The sequence below is a fragment of the Rhinopithecus bieti genome, unplaced genomic scaffold, assembly GCF_001698545.2.
Source record: "Rhinopithecus bieti isolate Rb0 unplaced genomic scaffold, ASM169854v2 scaffold_11655, whole genome shotgun sequence".
Taxonomy (NCBI): domain Eukaryota; kingdom Metazoa; phylum Chordata; class Mammalia; order Primates; family Cercopithecidae; genus Rhinopithecus; species Rhinopithecus bieti.
This window is the reverse complement of record NW_016806861.1, coordinates 116,826-136,254: the sequence shown is the minus strand read 5'-3', so window position 1 is coordinate 136,254 and position 19,429 is coordinate 116,826. Positions and strand designations below refer to the sequence as shown.

The 19,429-nt window shown below is 36.3% G+C and overlaps 1 protein-coding gene across 1 annotated transcript in view; it reads left to right on the top strand.

Annotated features, from left to right (window-relative positions):
- Positions 1–19,429, top strand: part of SPEF2 (sperm flagellar and cilia associated 2) — a 198,216-nt gene that overhangs the window by 148,868 nt on the left and 29,919 nt on the right. Inside the window, exons 26-29 of the mRNA XM_017878302.1 lie at positions 6,892–7,039; positions 9,175–9,303; positions 11,527–11,665; positions 14,386–14,615. Of these exons, the coding sequence (XP_017733791.1) occupies positions 6,892–7,039; positions 9,175–9,303; positions 11,527–11,665; positions 14,386–14,615 (646 nt within the window). The remainder of the gene's footprint in view (positions 1–6,891; positions 7,040–9,174; positions 9,304–11,526; positions 11,666–14,385; positions 14,616–19,429) is intronic.

The following is a 19,429-nucleotide window of genomic DNA, read 5'->3' as shown; positions in this document are numbered from 1 at the left end:
ACTTTCCAAAAGACTTTGTGAAAGAGGTAAAAGAGGACCTTGCATCGCAGATCTCACAGCAAACAAAATTTCCTACTGGGCACTTTCCAAGTCCCTTCTTGGCGTCTCTGCCTTCAGGCTTTTTTTTCTCTGACCTTCTCATGCAAGCAGCCTCAGTGTTTCCTTTCTTCCTCCCTCTCTTTCTTTTGTTCTTTTTTCCCTCTCAGAAGCAATGATAACTCCTCTCATTGTTTTACATGACTTAATGAACCCACCTAAAGTAAATACTCATGGCACCACTCCCTGGGGAGAAATAGAATAAGGGGTGCAGCTACCTAGTCATACTTTGCTTCTTCCCATTCCTAACGCACTTCGTATTCTCTAAAGGGGACCACCATATTGCCTTTTTAGAAATCATTTCCTTGATGTTCTTAAGAGTTTTATTACCAAAGTCTATAGCTCTAAACACTGATGTGTGGTTTTCCTTGCTTTTAAGCTTTAGATAAATGGACTCATATCTTTTGTCTTTTTTGTGTCTTTTTTTGCTCAACTTTCTTTGTGAGGTTCATCTTATATTTTCATTTTTTGTTGCTGTGTTATATTTCATTATATTAATGTATCACAATTTATTTAACCAGCCTGCTTTTGATATACCTTTGGGTTTTCAGTTTGGTGTTGGTATGGATACTATGAATGCTTGACCGTGTCTAGTGGTACCCATGGGCATAGATAACTGTTGGGTATACATCTAGCAATATGTGCAATCTTCAAAGTTAGTAGACAATACTATACATAATACCTCAGTTTTCATAGGTAGTGCTAAACCCTTTCACCATTTCACTGAACTATCATCTTTGTCATACATTAGATGACCACTTATGTGTAAGTCTGTTGCATTGCTCCAATTGTCTATCCTTATGCCAACACCACACTGATATCATACCATTTATTTGTTACCTGGATGAGCAAATCTTCCCATCTTGTCATCTGCCAAGAATATTTTGGATTTTCATAACTTTTTGCCTTTCCATATTAATTTTCAAATCAGCTCATCAAGATTCACAAAAATGTTGGCTGCTGATTTTTAGGGCAGTATTTATCAGATTATGAGCATTCCTTTTCATACCCTGTTTACTCTGAGAGGTTTTTTCATGAATTGTATTTTCAAATGCTTTTTCTGCCTCTATTATATACTTTTTTCTACATTTTCTGTTAATGTAAAAAATCACACTGACCAATTTTCTAATGTTAAACTTATATCACATTCCTAGAATAAGTCCAACATTTTAATGAGACATCATGTTTCTTACATATGGGTGAATTTGTTTTGTTAATACTTTGTTTAGAATTTTAGTCTTTGAGTAAGACAGTGAAAGTGAGAGAGTTCTGTAATTTTCCTTTCTCATGCTATCTTTGATGGCTTGGAGCATCCAGATAATACTAGCTTCATTAATCAAGCCTGGATATGTTTCCTCTCTATACTTTGGAAAATTTTGTCGAAGTTGGGATTATTTCTTCTTGAAATGCTTGGTAACATTCACTAAGAGGCCATCTAGAACTAAAGTTTTATAGGAGTTTGTAGTACGAGTTTTTGTTGCCCTCCTCCCACCCAGGAATTCATTATCTTTAATAGATTATGCAATGCTTTCTGGTTTTGTTTCTTCTTAGAAAAAACTTGAGTTGATCTTGGTAAATATTATTTTGCTAAGAATTTTTCCATTTCTAAATGTTTAAATTTATGTGTATGAAGTTGTTTAAAGTGGCCTACATTTGTGTTAATATTTACAGTGTCTATATGATGTTCACTTTGTCACTTCTGATGTTTATTATTTGTGCTTTTCCTCTTTTTTTTAATCAGCTTAGCCAGATATTTATCAATCATACCAGGCTTTCCAATAATTGACTTTTAACTTCATTCATTTATTTTACTGTGTGTGTTTTTTCTTTTCTTAATATCATTTTTTTCTCCTGCTATTTTCTTTGGGTTTACTTTTCCATTCTTTCCCTAGGGATTTGAGATAGATCACAGTTTATTAGTATCCAGTCTTTTTTTCTAATATACACATTTGCTACTCTAAAGTTTCCTCCGTGACCACTTTAGCTTCATCTCAAAGCTTCTAATGTGTTACTTTTATCATCGAATTCAAAGCATTTTAGAAATATGTTTTTAATTTTCAAAATAATATGTTGTTTTCTGGCTTGATTACATTTTATTTGTGAAACATATTCTCATGAAAATTTTTGAAGTTGCCTTATGGTCATTTTTTGAAACGTTATGTGTGTACTTGAAATATATTCATTTAAGTGTTTGGTATACATATTGTACCTTATTGTTTATATATAAATATTTTGATATATTGATTATTTTATTATGTATTTTTACATATAGATTATATGTCATTGTTTAAATCTTACTTTTCTCATTTTATTTGAATTTTCTCCTTTGAATTATCAAGAGAGTTTTAATAAGATCATCTGTAATTTGATCAATTTGCCTTATGTATATTTGAGAATGAAATTGGGAAAATATATATTTTTAAATTGCTAAATCTTTCTGGTGAATTGAACCTTTTGTTATTATGAAATAATCTTCTGTATATATAGTGCCTTTGTTTTGTAAATTATACTTTTAGATATTGTTTATATTTCATATCTTTTCATCCTTTCATTTTCATCTTCTCTATGTCTTTTCTGCTATTTTTCCCCTATGGAAGTTTGGTCATCTTGTATTCTGTTACTAGTCTCTTAGCAGTTACCCTAAGAATTACACCATGAATTCCTTTACTCCGCAAAGTGTATTATTTAGTCAATAATTCATGGCGTTATTCCTAGGATAGCCACTAAGTGATTTGTGTGCTGTTTCCAAGCTAATGTGGGGGAAAGATGAAATTTAAAATATTTAATCCAAAAGAAGCAAAGAAAAGAGGGCAGAAAAAATATTCAGGACAAGCAATACAAATAGAAAGTACAGAGAAGATGGTAGATTTATAGCCCAAATATATCTACGACTACATTAAATTTAAATGGGTAAAATGAACTAGATGAAAGAAAATAAGTATTAGATTTTTTAAAAATGGGATATGATGCGTATAAGGATACTAAAATGATTTTTCATTATTGACCTAAGAATGGGTTAGTGTGATGATCTCCACTTGCCATCATAGAATCTCACACCCTTGACCTTCTTTTGGTCTTTAGCGTTAGTTTCTACCTTGATTCCTGACCAGTTAATTGTCTCTTTCCTGAAGTCCTAGCCATCTGTGATCATGTGCCCTTTCCATTCTCATAGCAGTTATTGTCTTTCCCACTCATTTGGCTCTTAGTATCTAGGTATTTGTTGTTGTTTTGTAATTTGTATCTTGTTAGTTGTTAGTCTGAATACTTAACTAGATTCTAAAACTTTTTGTATACCTTGGACTTAGCATAATGCCCACATCAAACATAATATAATAATAAGCCCTCAATATAGTCTTGAGGTGCCGCTGCTGCTATGCTGATGATGCTGATGTCAATATTAGCGATGACGTTAGTGACAATGATGATCATAGCAGAGACCACAACAAGTACCAAGCACCAGAAAGTGGGAAACCAGACGTAGAAGCTCTAGAAAAAAATGAGTTATTCTTATTGTTAAATGAGCAGCATAGACATAATCTACAAATCTTATGAATCTCATTAAAATTACCTGGGAAAATGACACTTAAAAATAGTATATTCTTAGAAAGGGAGGGTCATATAGCGCAAAGAACATTGGCTATGCCTCTTGATTAAGCTGATATGATTTTAGGAAAATCACTTAACCTCTCTAACTCTTTAGTGCTGTGTCTGTAATATTGGAGATAGTCTATCTTTCCTTTATTGAATGGCTGAAAAAATCCAATGAAATACTCTATGTAAAGTGTTTTAGAAACTGTACATTTTAACTTATCATTATGTTAAGAAATGTATTCAAAACTGTACCCTTTTCCTTGTGGACTTTTAAAAATCTTATAGAAAGCATAGGAAAATGGACTCCTTAGTGATTAATATTACTAACAATTATATTTGAATCCTGTTTGACTTTGATGTCACACAATCTTAAGGGAATTTTGAATTTCAAATGAAACAGGTGTGATTCACTAAACTGTTGTGGGGCAAACAGCACCAGCTGAGATTAGTGCAACTAAAAATGAGAACACTCTAACACAGGCTTTTTTCTACACAGCAGTTTTACCAGGAGCTATCCATTTAGTAGACTGTGTTAATTTTTGGCAAAACTTTCTTCTAATTAGCAGATATGCAGTGATTTCAAAGAAACAAGTCATGTTTTTAACGCCCACAATGTCAAGGCATTATGTCTAAAGTTCTCTCCAGTGTTATAAGCTAGATTGCTGAATGAACTGTTACTTATGTTAATTTTTGATAGCAACCCAGAGATCTTTGGGGAAAGTGGACCAGAAAAATTCAGATAATTATGATGCATAATTATGCAGGTAATTAAGATAATTATCATCATCACAAAGTTGTTTACAAAGGGGAAAAATCCAATTTTGAAGAAAATTGCTAACTTACAGTGCTTTGCAGGAACCGATTAAAAATTTAATTGCGTGCAATTTAGGGGAGGAATTTTAGCAAGTCTGCTTTCCGCTTTACTAAGAACTTGCAAGTACAGTATCTGGTACTCATTTTTATCGAAAGGGCATCTGGTTTAAATTAAAAAAAAGGAAAAGCAAAGGCAGAAAGAAAGAAAAGACAAAAAAAAAAAAACACAAAGAAACCTGCTTGCTCTCTGAAACCTTTCTGTATTCCTCCAAGATTCTGGTGATACTGAAGAAGTTGAGGGTGCATTCTGTGGAATATGATTCTTTTGAAAGAAAGTACATTGATTATTAAGCATCTACTGGGCATCCCCTTTGAGCACAGCACGTATACTCAAAGCTATGAAGAATACAAAGAAGTAGGACTGGCTTAGTTCTGGGAAGCATGAGGCCCCTTTGGAGGGTGGGGCAAGATTTAACACTCATAGAACACTTGGGAACAGTTACACGCTGCCATGGGGTATGAAGTGTAGCAGAATTTTGGAGAAGGCAGGTCTCCAAAAAACTGGCTAGTCTATCTCACCCACAAAACTGCAGCAGTCTTTGAGGGTAGAGATTATGCCTTATTCGTTTTTCTATTCACCTCCATTAATCTTTCTCTTTGTCCTCTCATCCCCTCATCCCATTCTCCCCAGAAATTATAAATAATTAAATAAGCCCTCAATAGCCCCCATTTTTTCACCAATTGCTTTTTTAATTGAGATTTTAGAGTTTTAAACCCTATGTTGCTACTGCCTCCACAATGTGTGTGTGTGTGTACGTGTGTACATGTGTTGTTTCTACCTTTGGGATTCTTTCCTGGGTTCTCATTTCTTGGGGCAACACTCATAAACAATCTTCACCTCCCAGGGGCAGTTGAACTTATTGCAAAATGTCCAGTATTTCTAACTACAATTACAACCCCAGTCACACAAGCCTCAAGACAAGAGTGTACATATATATAATCTTAATTTACAAATGATAATTGCATATATTTATAAAGTACAGTGTGAAGTTTTGATGTCTGTATACATTGTGGGATGATTGAATCAAGCTAATTACCATATCTATTACCTCACTTATTATTTTTGTGGTTAGAACATTGAAAATTTACTCTTTTAGCAATTTTGAAATATACATTATTATTAACTATAGTCACCGTGCTGGGCAATACATCACCAGAGCTTATTCCTCTTATCTAACTGAAACTTAGTACCTTTGACCAACATCTCCGCTTTCCCTGTCCCACCTACTCACCCACCCCAGCCCCTGGTAACCACTCTTCTACTTTCTACTTCTATGCTTTGACTTTTTAAGATTCTACAAATAAGTGAGATCATGCAGTATTTACCTTTCTGTGCCTGGCTTATTTTGCTTAGCATAATGTCCTCCAGGTCCATCTGTGTTGTCATGAGACAAGGTTTTTCTGCTGCCTGAAGTGCAGAGCCAGCCACAGAGGAGAGGTGGAGGGATACCTGCGGTTCCTGACCCCATGGGTGGGGAAGGACAGAGCTTCTCCATTCAGCACTTAGAATGAGGTGACAGAACAACTAATCTCAAGCCAGGACACTTGCAAGAATGAAAGGAGGTGCTTGGTGGGATGGAGAGAAGCTGAAAGCCCAGCGGAGGAAGCTAAGAACCTTGGGGTTAGCCTGTTGAATGGGTCAACTTCACAAATACTGAGTCTTTTGGGGGTGATATTTAGTGCTCAAGTAGAATAGAAGGCCAGGATTCAACTAACCATGACCCAGTTAACACAGGGCATGCAGTCCCAAAAATTGGCTGTTGCCGAGGGTGATGAATATATGTAGGTTGATACCACAAATATACACCCAGAACATAAACAAATACGCTTCTGCAGTATTAAAATTTTATGAATGCAAATGAAAGAAAAAAATGTAAAAAAAAAAAAAAAAAAAACTCTGTAGGGGATCAGTTATCAAAAAAGGTTAAGAAACAATGATACAGGGAAATACCCCGGATTGGAAGTCGAGAGATTAAAGGAACTGAGAAGTATAAATGTGTGTCTGAGATTTAAAAGAAAGGAATTTTTGCATAACCATGGAGTTGTGACACTCTGGAGGTGGCAGTGAGGAAACATAAAAGGATGATTTGCAGGTGGGGCTTGAGAAAGTGAGCAGCCTCCACACAGATGGTGGCAGGGAAGCCGCATCTTGGGGCAGGGCCAGGTTTCCACTTAAGTAAAACATGGTGGGGTGTGTTTTGTAAATTTCGAGTACATGGGCACAGTTGTTTACAGTGGATTAAGGTTTCAACAGAATTTATGACTACATCCAAATGGTTACCCTATTTTATAAATGCTACATTAACTGAAATATTGCTGTTACAAAACCAGGTGGCTGCTGAAATTCATCAGAGGCTCATGGAAGAAGAAAAAGAAAACCAGCCAGCAGACCCCAAAGAAAAATCTCCTCAGATGGGTGCAAATAAAAAAGTCAAAAAGGAGCCACCCAAGAAAAAACAGGAAGACAAAAAACCCAAAGGTATTTATGCTTTTAGCACTCAGAACTCTGGATGCCTAAACCTCTCCTTGGTAGAAAACAAGCGTTTAACTAGACACGTTATTAGCCTCTAAGCCACTAAAATACTACTCATTAGATTTAAACTAGAGACCCAGGCTTCTATGATTTGTGGTGTTAGTGGCAAATCATATTGCATACCAAGCCCACCTAACTTGTTTAACCAAATAGCCAGATGTACCAAGGGTAAAATAAACCTCAAAGACAGTTTCGAAATGTTAAAAGAACTTCCAGGATGGGACTATGTCATCTGAAAAGTCTATGCAGAAAGGCTAACACTGCAGTAACAAAGAGAAGTTTAAAAGCTATGTTTTTAAAAGCTATGTGTACGTTTCAGGGGCAAGTCCTTTTCTCCTGGAGGCCTCCTGCCTAAATCCCTGCCTCAGTAGCATGAGGAAAAACAAAGAGTTGAGAAAATACATCTTGAAAGAGATCCCTAATTAACCTTAGGAATGAATAGCTTTGGCATCACCATTACCCTCCCACTCTGAAGTGGAATCCTGGGAAGCAAATGAACAGAACTCACTCCACTCATAGATTAACCATGATATGTTTATTGTATACCTGCTATGTGAAATGCTCTAGATGGATGCCAAGAACACAATAGTAAATTAAAAATAAAACCAAAAATCACAACCACAGTCCCTGCCCTAACCCAGCTGTAGTCTTGCAGTAAAGACATGTGACTATTGTTCTTTGATAGGGGAGGTACAAGTACCTTAAGAACAAGGTCTCCCCACTCCATCCTAAGGTGTATAAGACGTTTCTTAGATGGAGAACATTCAAGCAGCCAGGAATGGGAGTTAAAGGAAGGCACTGAGGATGGAGGAAGGAGTGGGTCAGTGGCACTTGAAGGAAAGGGAAGAGTATTACCTTGATAAAGAACACACCGCTTAAGTCCATCTCAAGTGGCAGGAATAAGGGAAGTGCTTCTGTTGACTTTAATGGAATAACTGTTGGAGTCTGATCCCTTAATTTTACAGATGATAAAACAGAAATCCAGAGAGATTAATCTCTCCTTCATCTGTAACTTACATATGCATCTATTATTGCAACATATTACAATTTCTTTGTTTACAGTATGTCTTCTTTACAAGATTTGAACCCTTCGAAGTCAGACCCTCAAAGAAAGATTAGTTGAACTGAAAATAGAGCTATGTAAATGAACCCTGCAACTAGAATCATATTGCCATAGCCCATGGGTAAATCCTTTGATAAGTACTGACAAATTTATATTTTCTAATTATCTTATATGATCACTGATGTACTTATAGTAAAGTTCTAATTAAAATATAATTCAATTAGCCAGGAGCAGTGCCTCACACCTGTAATCCTGCACTTTGGAAGGCCAAGGCAGGCGGATTGCTTGAGCCCAGGAGTTTGAGACCAGCCTGAGCAACATGACAAAACTCTGTCTTTAAAAAAAAATACAATAAAATAGCTGGGTGTGGTGGCACACGTCTGTAGTCCCAGCTACTAGGGAGGCTGAGGTGGAAAGATTGCCTGAGCTTGGGAGGTCGAGGCTGCAGTGAACCATGAGCATGCCACTGCACTCCAGCCTGGGTGACAGAGCAAGACTGTTTCAAAAGATAATAATGATATTTAAATAGATTCTAGATTCTTGACCATCACCCGCATTTCACCCACATCTTCTTGAGGTTATTCTCGTATCTTCTTTTTTTGGTGAAGATCTAGGAAACACTTTGCTAACAGAAATTATCCCTTATGGAGTGGTAATTCTGCAGGTGTCTAATGGGGTCAGCACTATGTTGGGATTTGCTAATTTCTGTCCCCAAACTCTGGATTTCACTACGTTTGGAAACTGTAACCATCTCTGCACTTGCTACATACCTTATTTTTTAATTATACTACACAAATGGGGTGGTTTTATATGAGTCCAGCCCAGAACCATACAGAGAATTCTCAAGGAAAAATTCAGTATTTCATCACACACACTGGGAGGACCAAGGTTTCATTGTTTCCAAATCACTAGAGGTTTATAGCTTAACAAATTTTGCTTTGTGCTCATTCTGTGCAAATACTATGTGCATACCTTTGTATTTTGTTAGTTTACTCAGCATGTTTCATTGCCCTTTCAGGTAAATCACCACCTATGGCAGAAGCAACTCCTGTCATAGTAACAACAGAGGAGATTGCTGAAATCGAAAGGAAAAATGAGCTGCGGCTCAAAATAAAAGAAGAACACCTTGCTGCCTTGCAATTTGAAGGTAGCAATTGAAACGACTAAGATGATGCTGTTCCGTAGAAAGGAGACCAGTAGCCAAACATCCCACAACTGACTCATCAACTGCCTCAGACCATGTCTATGAGAACATACAGCAAAGAGATTGAAAAGTACAATATTCAGTTGACTGATTTTGTTTGACCACACAAGGACTAGATTTGAGTGTTGCGTGAGTCAGATGTTTTGACATCACCTAATCAGTCTTAACTGATGGCAGTATCTCAGAAAGAATCAAAAAGAATTTGGGAATGCATTACAAAAAGCAATAGCAGTAATTAAGATCTCATAAAACAGAAACAAAAGAAAATGTTGAAAGTTGGTATGATTTTACAGGTTTAGGTAGGGACTACCTAAAGTAAGTGGTTTTATATTACAGTAAGAATAATTTAGGTCCCTCATTAGGAAAATAAATTCTAACTGAAGGCTAACAGGCCCTGAAAGTGAGTTCTTGGGAACAAAGGCCATAGAAGAGCCAGTCATATATCTATTATGTTCAGGGGTGTTCTTCTCTATAAGAGCAATGACTCCACAAAACATTTTCCTTATGGCTGTCCTAATTGTCTTGTAATACAATTCTAAATGAAATCTGAAAAGATCAGGAAACTGAGCAAACCTATCCTAAGGGGAAAAAACATGGTCAATATACAAGATGACAAAACCACAAAAATGTGGCATGGGGTATGCCGAGAGACCTATAACTACTCAGTGACTATTAACTACTAAGGATGCTTTCCATCCCTTGTTTCTCTCGTTTTCTCTCCCGTCTTCCCTGTCTTACTACCACCCACTTCTATAACTCCAACAATAAAATCTGAAGTCAGTTGAACACAGGGAGACTGTGGTATCAGGTGAGTCCAGGACAGATGCATCTCCCCTGTTGCCTGCCCTGCATCTGATTTCAGTGGTTTTCAGTATACTTCATCTTTCAGTTCATTCCGTACATGATCCTTAGTGTAGCAAAATTCATTTATTCATATAACAAATGATTATTGACTTTCCAGTCTGTACGAAACCCTGTGATAGTTGCTAGAGACATATACTTGTATGTATGAACATAAACAAAAAATGAAACTCAGTCTCAAGGAAGAGAAATGCAATCACTGTTGCATGTTGACCTGTTGACAGCTGGGCCTGTAGTCACAGCTCCTGAAGAGATTGAAGTGAAGGATCGATTGTGTTTGAATCCAGCCTGGGCAACATAGTGAGATCCTGTCTCAAAAAAAAAAAAAATGTGATATTGGTGGTGGGCATATGGGGCAAAGGGGACATGAGGGGAGTTCCTGACTTACCCGAGGAACTAATTCTTGAGCTGAATTGGAAGACTATGGAGAAGTTTTTCCAGGGGAAAAACTGGCTTGAGAATGAAGAGAAGTATTGCATGCCATGGCAGAGAGAGGGCTAAGAGGCATATCGGCTTGTGAGTAGCTTAAGAGCATGAGGCATGTTCTGGGAAGGAGCGACTTGGGAGATGGAGAGGCTAGACCATGGAGGGTTATTTAGGCCCTGCCAGGAATGTTCGATTCTTCCCTGGTGGCAACTGGGAGCTAGTGAAAAATTATGAGCAGAAAAGTGATTATGATCACATCTGCAGGTAAGACAAATTACTCTGGATAGTGTAGAGGTGGGGAAGAAATTTAGAAAAGTAGGATTGAGGCTATTGCAACAGTTTAAGTGAGAGATAATCAGCACCCAAACTAGGCAGTGACGATGGAAAAAGCCAAAAAGAGAAACTGGAAAAATTTTGGAGATAAAATCCACCAAACAAATTATGTGCTAGGATCAGTAATGGGCCCAGGAGCACATGGAGTTTGCCCTGCTTTTAGTGGTGCTGAGAAATACAATGGCAATGCCACTCCAGGATCTAAAGTAGGGAGATAAGCAAGAGACTTGTCCCCCACTCCCTTTTCAAAATTCAGAAATTACCTATCTGTGTTCTCACATTTCGTTTGTCAAGGAGTAGATTGCTATAAAGTGCAATAGATAAAAAGTTCAATTATAGTTTTGGTTCATATAATTTCTCAAATGACTACCACATACTACATTTTACTTCTCAGTGAGATGGATGTTATCTTACCTATTCTGGTGTATTAAATGTGCACCTCAAGCTTCAAAAATTGAAGCACGAGTGGTTTCAAAGTGAATCTGTTCATTAGTAAATGAGTGCACTGCAATATGTTAAAACATTCTTATTTCTCTTTGCAAATAGAAATAGCCACACAGTTTCGACTTGAACTGATAAAGACAAAAGCATTGGCTCTTCTTGAAGATTTAGTAACAAAGGTGGTTGATGTATATAAACTCATGGAAAAATGGCTTGGTGAGAGATATTTGAATGAAATGGCCAGGTAAAGTACTACATGACTTTCTGAAAATATGTTTTGTGTATTCTAAGTACCAAAATTGATGAAGATTTTTAAGGTATTTACAAATTTAAATTACAATTACAAATATAAATTTTGACCTTTTAGGAAATCACGTGTATAAACAGACAGCATGAGCTTTACTATTATGTTTGTATTAACTCTTTTCTAACAGTAAATCATGCATCAAAGGGTTCTATTGCTATATTTAACTTTGCACAATATTTATAAGTTTAGCTGTCATACTGATCAATACGAACCTTATTTTACAAGGTAAGATTATAGTTAATTTACAAATAGTTTTCAGAAGTAAAATAATGCTCCATACTTTTCTAATGGTAGATTTATTATTAGTCAGAGCCAATTAAGGGGAGATTAAAAAGTCATTCACTGGAATGTTTTACCAACTAGACTTATTCTCTTTTAAGACCAACCCCAAGTTCTACTTTTCTGTTGAGTTCCAAAGACTTCCCAGACTTCCATTGCTACTGAGGGGCAATGACTCCCATCCTGTTAGTTCACCCCTAAAAGGTACAAAAAGGCAGCTCAGCAGAGTGAGTCATGATTGTCCAGACCAGGAGCTCCATCTTGTCCACAAATTAGAAGCATGATTGACGGCTCTGGGCCTCATTGGCTTCATCTATACAAGCAAACACTCCAGCCAGCTATTTCAGAAGTTTACACTAGATCTAGATTCCAAGATGCACTACAGTTTACAATAAACATTTACTGAAAACTTATAAGTTGCTACACAAAGAGTATTCAAAAGGCAAGTAAGTATTCTTAGAAGCAACAATTGTCATGTAAAAAGCAGCTGTTATGGTTTGTTTTCTCTGGTCCTTGTCTCATAGTGAAGTTCTTCTGTAAAGTCTTCAGCCTAGTTGTTTAGAACTGCTGCTCCATAGTAAAACAAACAAACAAACGTTAAACAGAATAAAAAATGCAAACACAAGCATAAGTAAGTAAGCTTACTGCAGTAATACTTAAAATCATTTTGCTACTGGATAACCAAGTCAGTTACTCATCAGCATCACACAGCAGTAATATTCAGTTCTGTTCTCTGCCTACTATTTTCAAATGAAAGTGTATCGTCTTCATTTTTGGGATCCATGACTCCCATCCATGCGGCCATCCAGTGTAAATGCATATTAGTTTTAGCAAATGTACTCATATTTCTCAGATTTATATTGTATATGTCTTTGCTCTGTGAATATACATATGCTGTCATGAACTGTGACCCAAGAAGTTAAAACCTAGAAATGTGATACAAATAAATAAAAAAAAATAGTTGGCAGATCCCTTTGACCTTCAAATCCTGTTTTCATTTTCCGGGTACTTTTTTCCTTCCATTGTTAAGATTACTCCTAGTAACCTTCCACTAGGTGGCGCGCATCTGTTTTAGTATCCTGATGCCCAATAAAGGTACTATTATTCTATTAGTCTTGTTTTACAGAGTATCCTACAGGGTTATGGTTGGGTCTCAATCCACATTTGGAGTCCCTCGTCACTCACATAAATTCAGCAGCTATCCAGTGACCTCCTCTGTCCCCGAGCACGCAACCACCCTAAAACATAAACTAATTGACTAACCCGTATTACATGGGCACTCACAAAGACAACGTTCTGGAGTTGAATTCGAGTATCTTTTGAAAGATAGCAACTAATACTACTTTTTAAATTTTCAGTTGTATGTTCAGTATGTGGTATATTTGGTGCTTATGAATTATATAAAATCAGATTAAATATGCATTTTTCTGTGATGCTCACTTTCATTGTAATATATAAACAAGATCCTGTCTTCGGTACAGTTATAATGCACTTATTCATGTATGAAACCTCTCTAGCCTTTAAAACGACTTTTAAAAGATCATTAACTATACCCCCAGTACAATTTAAATCCTTGCCGTATGTGAGTTCACATTAGTAGCCATAAGATAGGGAGTGTTGTGTGGTTGATTCCATTGCAAAGACAAGGAAATTCAGAGAGCTTAGGTTACTTGCCCCAGGATCTGTGGCTAGAGAGTGCCCTAGGATGAGAACTCAGATTCCAGTACTCTTTCTACCGCATCATAGTGGTTCCCAACTGTTGCTTCTTTACCGTGTGATCTAGCTAGGAATTGTTATTCTTCAGGAAGACAGCAAAGCAATTTCAATGGATTATATGCAACAGAGGCTATTCTGATATCTTTGTTTTAGATAACATCAAACTTCTTGACAGAAATAGAGAAAAGCCACTCTTCTAGAAATACATTATCGAACTTGATTCACTTCATAATTCATCCTGATTCCAAATAAATGTATTATTCTAATAGTCATGTTTTACAGAGTATTGTGCCATATAACCTTATTCTGGTTCATACTTAGAATGAAATATAACCCTTGATATAATCTTGCTTACATAGTAAAATATATTCTAATACTAATAAAAACTATATTTAATAGATGCTCTTTAAGTTCAGTTTTGTGTAAAATGTGTAACTATTAGCTATTTAATAAGCATGCATTTTCTATTTAATCTGCATTTATTTATACCCTGCCTTTTTACAAAATAGATTTGGGGACAAATTGAAATTTATAAGCGTGCAGATGGAGTTGTCTAACAGCTATATAATGTGTTTACTTTTGTGTGTACGTCTTATAAGCAAACTTTATTAATCTAATAGTATTTTTCATGGGGTTAACGCTATCCATTTTACCACTTTCAGTGTAGAAAAATTAACTGACGTAGCTCGCTATCACATTGAAACATCTACAAAAATTCAGAATGAACTTTATTTAAACCAAGAAGACTTCTTCATTAATGGCAACATAAAAGTCTTTCCAGATCCTCCCCCACCGATACGTCCTCCACCTGTAGAAAAGGAAGAAGATGGCACCCTGACCATTGAACAGCTTGACAATCTTCGGGATCAGTTCTTAGATATGGCACCTAAAGGTAGGAAAAATGATTATTGTGAAAAGAGCACAAAAAAAGGTTAAGATTAACCAGGACAGCAATCACTTGCCAACAAGTAAAATCAGCTCTATGGGATCGTGTAGCACTAAAACATGCCCTTGCTTTGTTCTAGTTTATTAAATATTTCTTTCATACAACACAGACCCTAATTAAACAAGCAGGAGCCACTGTGAATAATGCTTGAGCAGTGTGGTGATCCTCATTCCTGGTAATTCCCCTCTCCTGCCCCTTGCTGACAGGTTTGTATATTTGAGTATTACTGCACTTGGCAGCTTACAGAAAGACTTTGTGCATACTTCTAGTTTAGATTTTGTATTGAGATTATGAGTTTGTGTCTCTCTGAGGGGACCAGGGAATAGAAGATTTCCCTTTTATGTTGGCCTTTTCCCTCAGTGCTTGTAGACCGTAAGCAAAATCAAATAAGCTGTTAGAAAATGTTGGCTTAATTAATTAGTTTGTTCATATGTATGTGTAAATGTTTTCTGCACACAACAATTTTAGCTCTTTCACATTTTATCAGCATGGACCTACAGCATCTGCACAGCCTTTTTTTATTCAGGCTTTTCCTACTTCCAGATATTCTTCAATGAGTTCTGTCAATTGATAGCACAAGTAATTCAGACAGGTCACATAGGATTATCATCTCCCTTTAAAGGTCTAGATACTGACTCACAGAGGAGTTGAGCAGATTTTTTGCCTATGATCATATGTCATTCAGAACTCTGCAGATCCAAAGTTCTTGCCCCTTCTCACTGAACTAAGTTGTCTCTCATAAGCAGATTTCTTTTATCTTTCAACATATACTACTTATTGGGAAATTATTACTTTTCCCTGTAGCATAGTCAACTGACTTTAGTATTAATACAATGTTGCTTTTACAAAAAAAGTCCAGTATTTCTAGAAATTCACATCATATATCACTAATAAAAAGAGCATTACTCTAAGTCTGAAAGCTTCCTTGCCAAGCCCAGTAGGTGAAATTGGTGTATATGTGTGTGCCTGGGTGAGCCTTGTGCTTTGATGTGTCAGCTCATCAAATCAGCTAGAGCAGGCTTTACAGCTCCAAGGTATAAAAGCTAACACTTCAGCTGTGGAGGGACAGAGGTGCTGTTTGGCAGCATTTGGGCACGAGCGAAACATGGCAATCAACAGGTACAAAAAATCTCGACTTTACAAATCAGCCCATGAAATCCCTTCAGTCCTTTGGTCAGGCAGAGTGCACCCTCTTCTCCATGGTACGAGTTTCACAATGCCCTGTTATTATATACTTCCTTCTTCAGAGTTGCTTTTTCTCTTCATTTTATCCAGGCCATTATTTTACACATAAAATAAAAAGATATGTGTAAATGGATTCTAATCATGACATGTGGTTTGCTTTAATCCTACATTCTGGTGACTGGGAGGAAATCACTCAATTAATAGGTAAAAACTAAAGGCATCTGGGGACACTTGAATAGGTAGAAGTGGATTTTGAAAATTATCATCCACTTATAATGTCTTTCAGAAGGGACCCTAGTATCCATGATGCTAATTGTAATACTTTCTTGGATCCAACCTCAAATCCATAGCTCATATTTCAACTAAAATTTTAAAAATAAATTTTAAAACAAAGCAGCTATAACTTGACATGTGTCTCAGAAGATTAACTCTAGAAACCCTTGGGACACAAAGATGTCAAGAGATAAATGTTTTCAGACTATGGGAGAAATAAGAAGGGAGGGAGAGGAAGTATAGGAAAGGAGGGAGGGAGAAATGGAAAGAGTTTTTTTTTTTTTTAAATTTTATTTTTTAAAAGCAGAGTAAAAGGAAACCACTTGCCCTAGGAGCTGAGAGGTTAATTTGAAGAGGCAAGCAAAGAAGGAAATATCAACAACTATTTGAGTTCTTTCTGGGACACAATATGAATGTTATTCAAGTGCTCAAGAATGCAAAGCATCAGTGTGCCCTGAAATTGGTCAGGGAAAAGTTTGTGGAGCAAAACTTCAGAGGAGAAATTGAAGGGGGTAAAGAGATTTTGTGGCAAGGCTAGAGAGAATGTTTACAGTTAGGGAAACAGCTGCTGGAAACCCTGAAGACAAGAAGCGTGAGGATAGGAGCATGATGTTTGGGAAACGGTTAGGAGACTGCTCTGCTTTTCTTTCTCCAACTGCGTGAACTTCAGGCAAATGGAAGAGGAGACTTTCTCTGTCTGAGGAACCACCTCCACCCAGCCAAGCTGGAGAGTTAACCCATATACAAGAATAACAGTTGTAATTAACACAGAATTTACAAGGCTATACAATACTGTAGGATTTGGGGATTGTGATGATTCAAAGTGAGTTATGTATGGTCTATGGGCAAACAGTTTAGACTCTTTTCTCTATTAGCTCAATTATACCATTTGAAAAAATATGTATTGCATATATTGCTTTTTAGGTGTATCTAAAATAATTAATAAGTGTTGGGACTTTGATTGACAGGAGTAATGTTCATTGTTATTATTCTTGCTATTCTTATAGAGGGCAGGGAAAAGTGTTGTTCCATTTTCTGCATCCCAGAGTCACAGAATTGGAGGTTCTCTACTGATACCCTTGAAATCAGGCTCCAAACATTGACAATGGCCATGCCTCAGAAAACCCATTAACTGCTGCTCACCCCTTTTCCCTGTCTCTTCTGGCCCCACAAAGTATACTCTGACTTTTTTGTTTTTCTACCCCGTTTGGCAATTGTTCACTTAAGAAACATGATACACACCCATCCGTCTTTTAAATGAAGGCTTTTGTTGTATTTCTTCCAAGAAATGGAGAACAATCCTTTATGATACCTTCCATTGTATTTACCCTAGAACTCTACAATTTCAAAAGACAATCTTAGTGAGTGATAACAGGTTTGAGAGTGTGGAGGAGCTGACTGAACATGGTGTGTTTCAAATGTGTGATCCTGCAGAACTTCCTGCTCAAACTTGCTATTATTTCTATGCCAAGAAATATAAACATTTTCCTATATTATTTCATATATGCCCATGCAACATATAATATCTAAGATGCGACTTTCAAGTTCACTAAAATATGTTAACACAGGTGGATTTTTTTTGTGGGGGAAGCATACATATTTGCATATAACAGCCATTATGCTACTCTGCCCATGGTAAGATTTTTTAGCAGATTTATAAGGAGCACTGATGTTACTAAAGTACACTCTGCAAGTTTTAATCATGCCACACAAATACAATTATTGGATTATTATTTAATCTTCGATTAAAACAATGACTGAATGTGTTAAATACTTGTGACTAGATGGTATCAGGATGTAAATGGAAAGAACTAAAGCCGCAGTGGTTTTCTGCTACATATTGGTTAATTCCTTCGAAAACAAAAGTCTTCATTAAAATAGCCTTTACTAAAGAAAACATAAAATTGAAAAGCATCATATATTGTAACATATTCAACACTCCTTTTCTGGTCAAATTCTGCCACTTAATGATGATTCTACCTCTCTTTTGGTAAAGGTAATGATTAGACCTAAAATAGTATTTATTGATATGATTGACACAAATATACCAGAAAAATAATGACCTTATACATGATAATCACATGAGATCATGCAAAATGCAATGAAACAGTTGATTGCACTTGCATTTTTCCTGCCACTTAGCAAAGATCCATACTTTAGAAGCATGAGAACAGTATGAGTAAAAGAAAGCTAATGAATCAGCAAACCATTCTTTCCATCGCCTATCCTAGGAATCATTCCTATGAGCATACTCCTGGCAGAGTTAGATCTACTGAATATTTTCTGAATTATAACAATAGCCAATTTGACCTGGTCACTATGTGTCAGACCCTTTGCTAACATTTTCATATGTTAATTCACTTATTATCCACCTCAGTCTATGATGGGATGTCTAGAGCCAAGTGGTTCTTTCTCAAGTTCACCTCTTGTCAAATGACTGTCATATGATCTTGGACAAGTTATTAAATTTCTCTCTGTGTCAGTTACCGCATCTGTAAAATAAGAATAATAATGATACTTATTCCATGTATTGAAATCAGGTTGTTATGAGGATTAAAGTAATTAATATATGCAAAGTGCTTAGAAAGAGCATAGCACATAGAATGTGCAATTTAAGTGTAATCATATAAGCCATTGTGACTTGATTATATAATTATAGTAATGTCATATTAGTATATAACATATAATATTATACAATATCGATACAAAGTAGTCTATTATTCAAAATGTTAGCTTGGTGTCTTGAAGATGGAAATACCCTAATAGGCATTTGCAATATTACCCCTGAGTGCTTCCAAAAAAAATGTACACCACCTAGTAGAATTAAATCATAAAGTAATGTGGCTTCCTAGGGAGTACAAACATTCCAAACAAAAACATTAATTTTGTGTACTCCAGTAAGTTCTGTGTAGGTACATCTTGTCTCCAAACATCAAATGCCAAGTACATAAGGAAGACAGCCTTTTTCTGATGGAATCAATTTGGATTCTGTTGAAACTAGAATACTTTAGCAATGTTCCTCTGTCCACACTTAAGCCATAGAACACTTTTTCCTTGTAAGCCCATCGGTACTCTATGAAATGCCTGCAGATATTTGGTTCATCGCTATTTTTGCTTCTACTGAGAAGCTACCTGAAGAGAACATAGTTTAGCAAATTCTACACCCTCTCTTTTTCTTCAAAAGAGGCAGCATTTATTTGTTTAAGGCCTGTAACATGGCTCTAAGAAGCTGGCAAGGACGCCTTTTTTGAATCCCTTTTGGAGACCGATAGATTTTTTTTTTTTTTTTTTTTTTTTTTTTT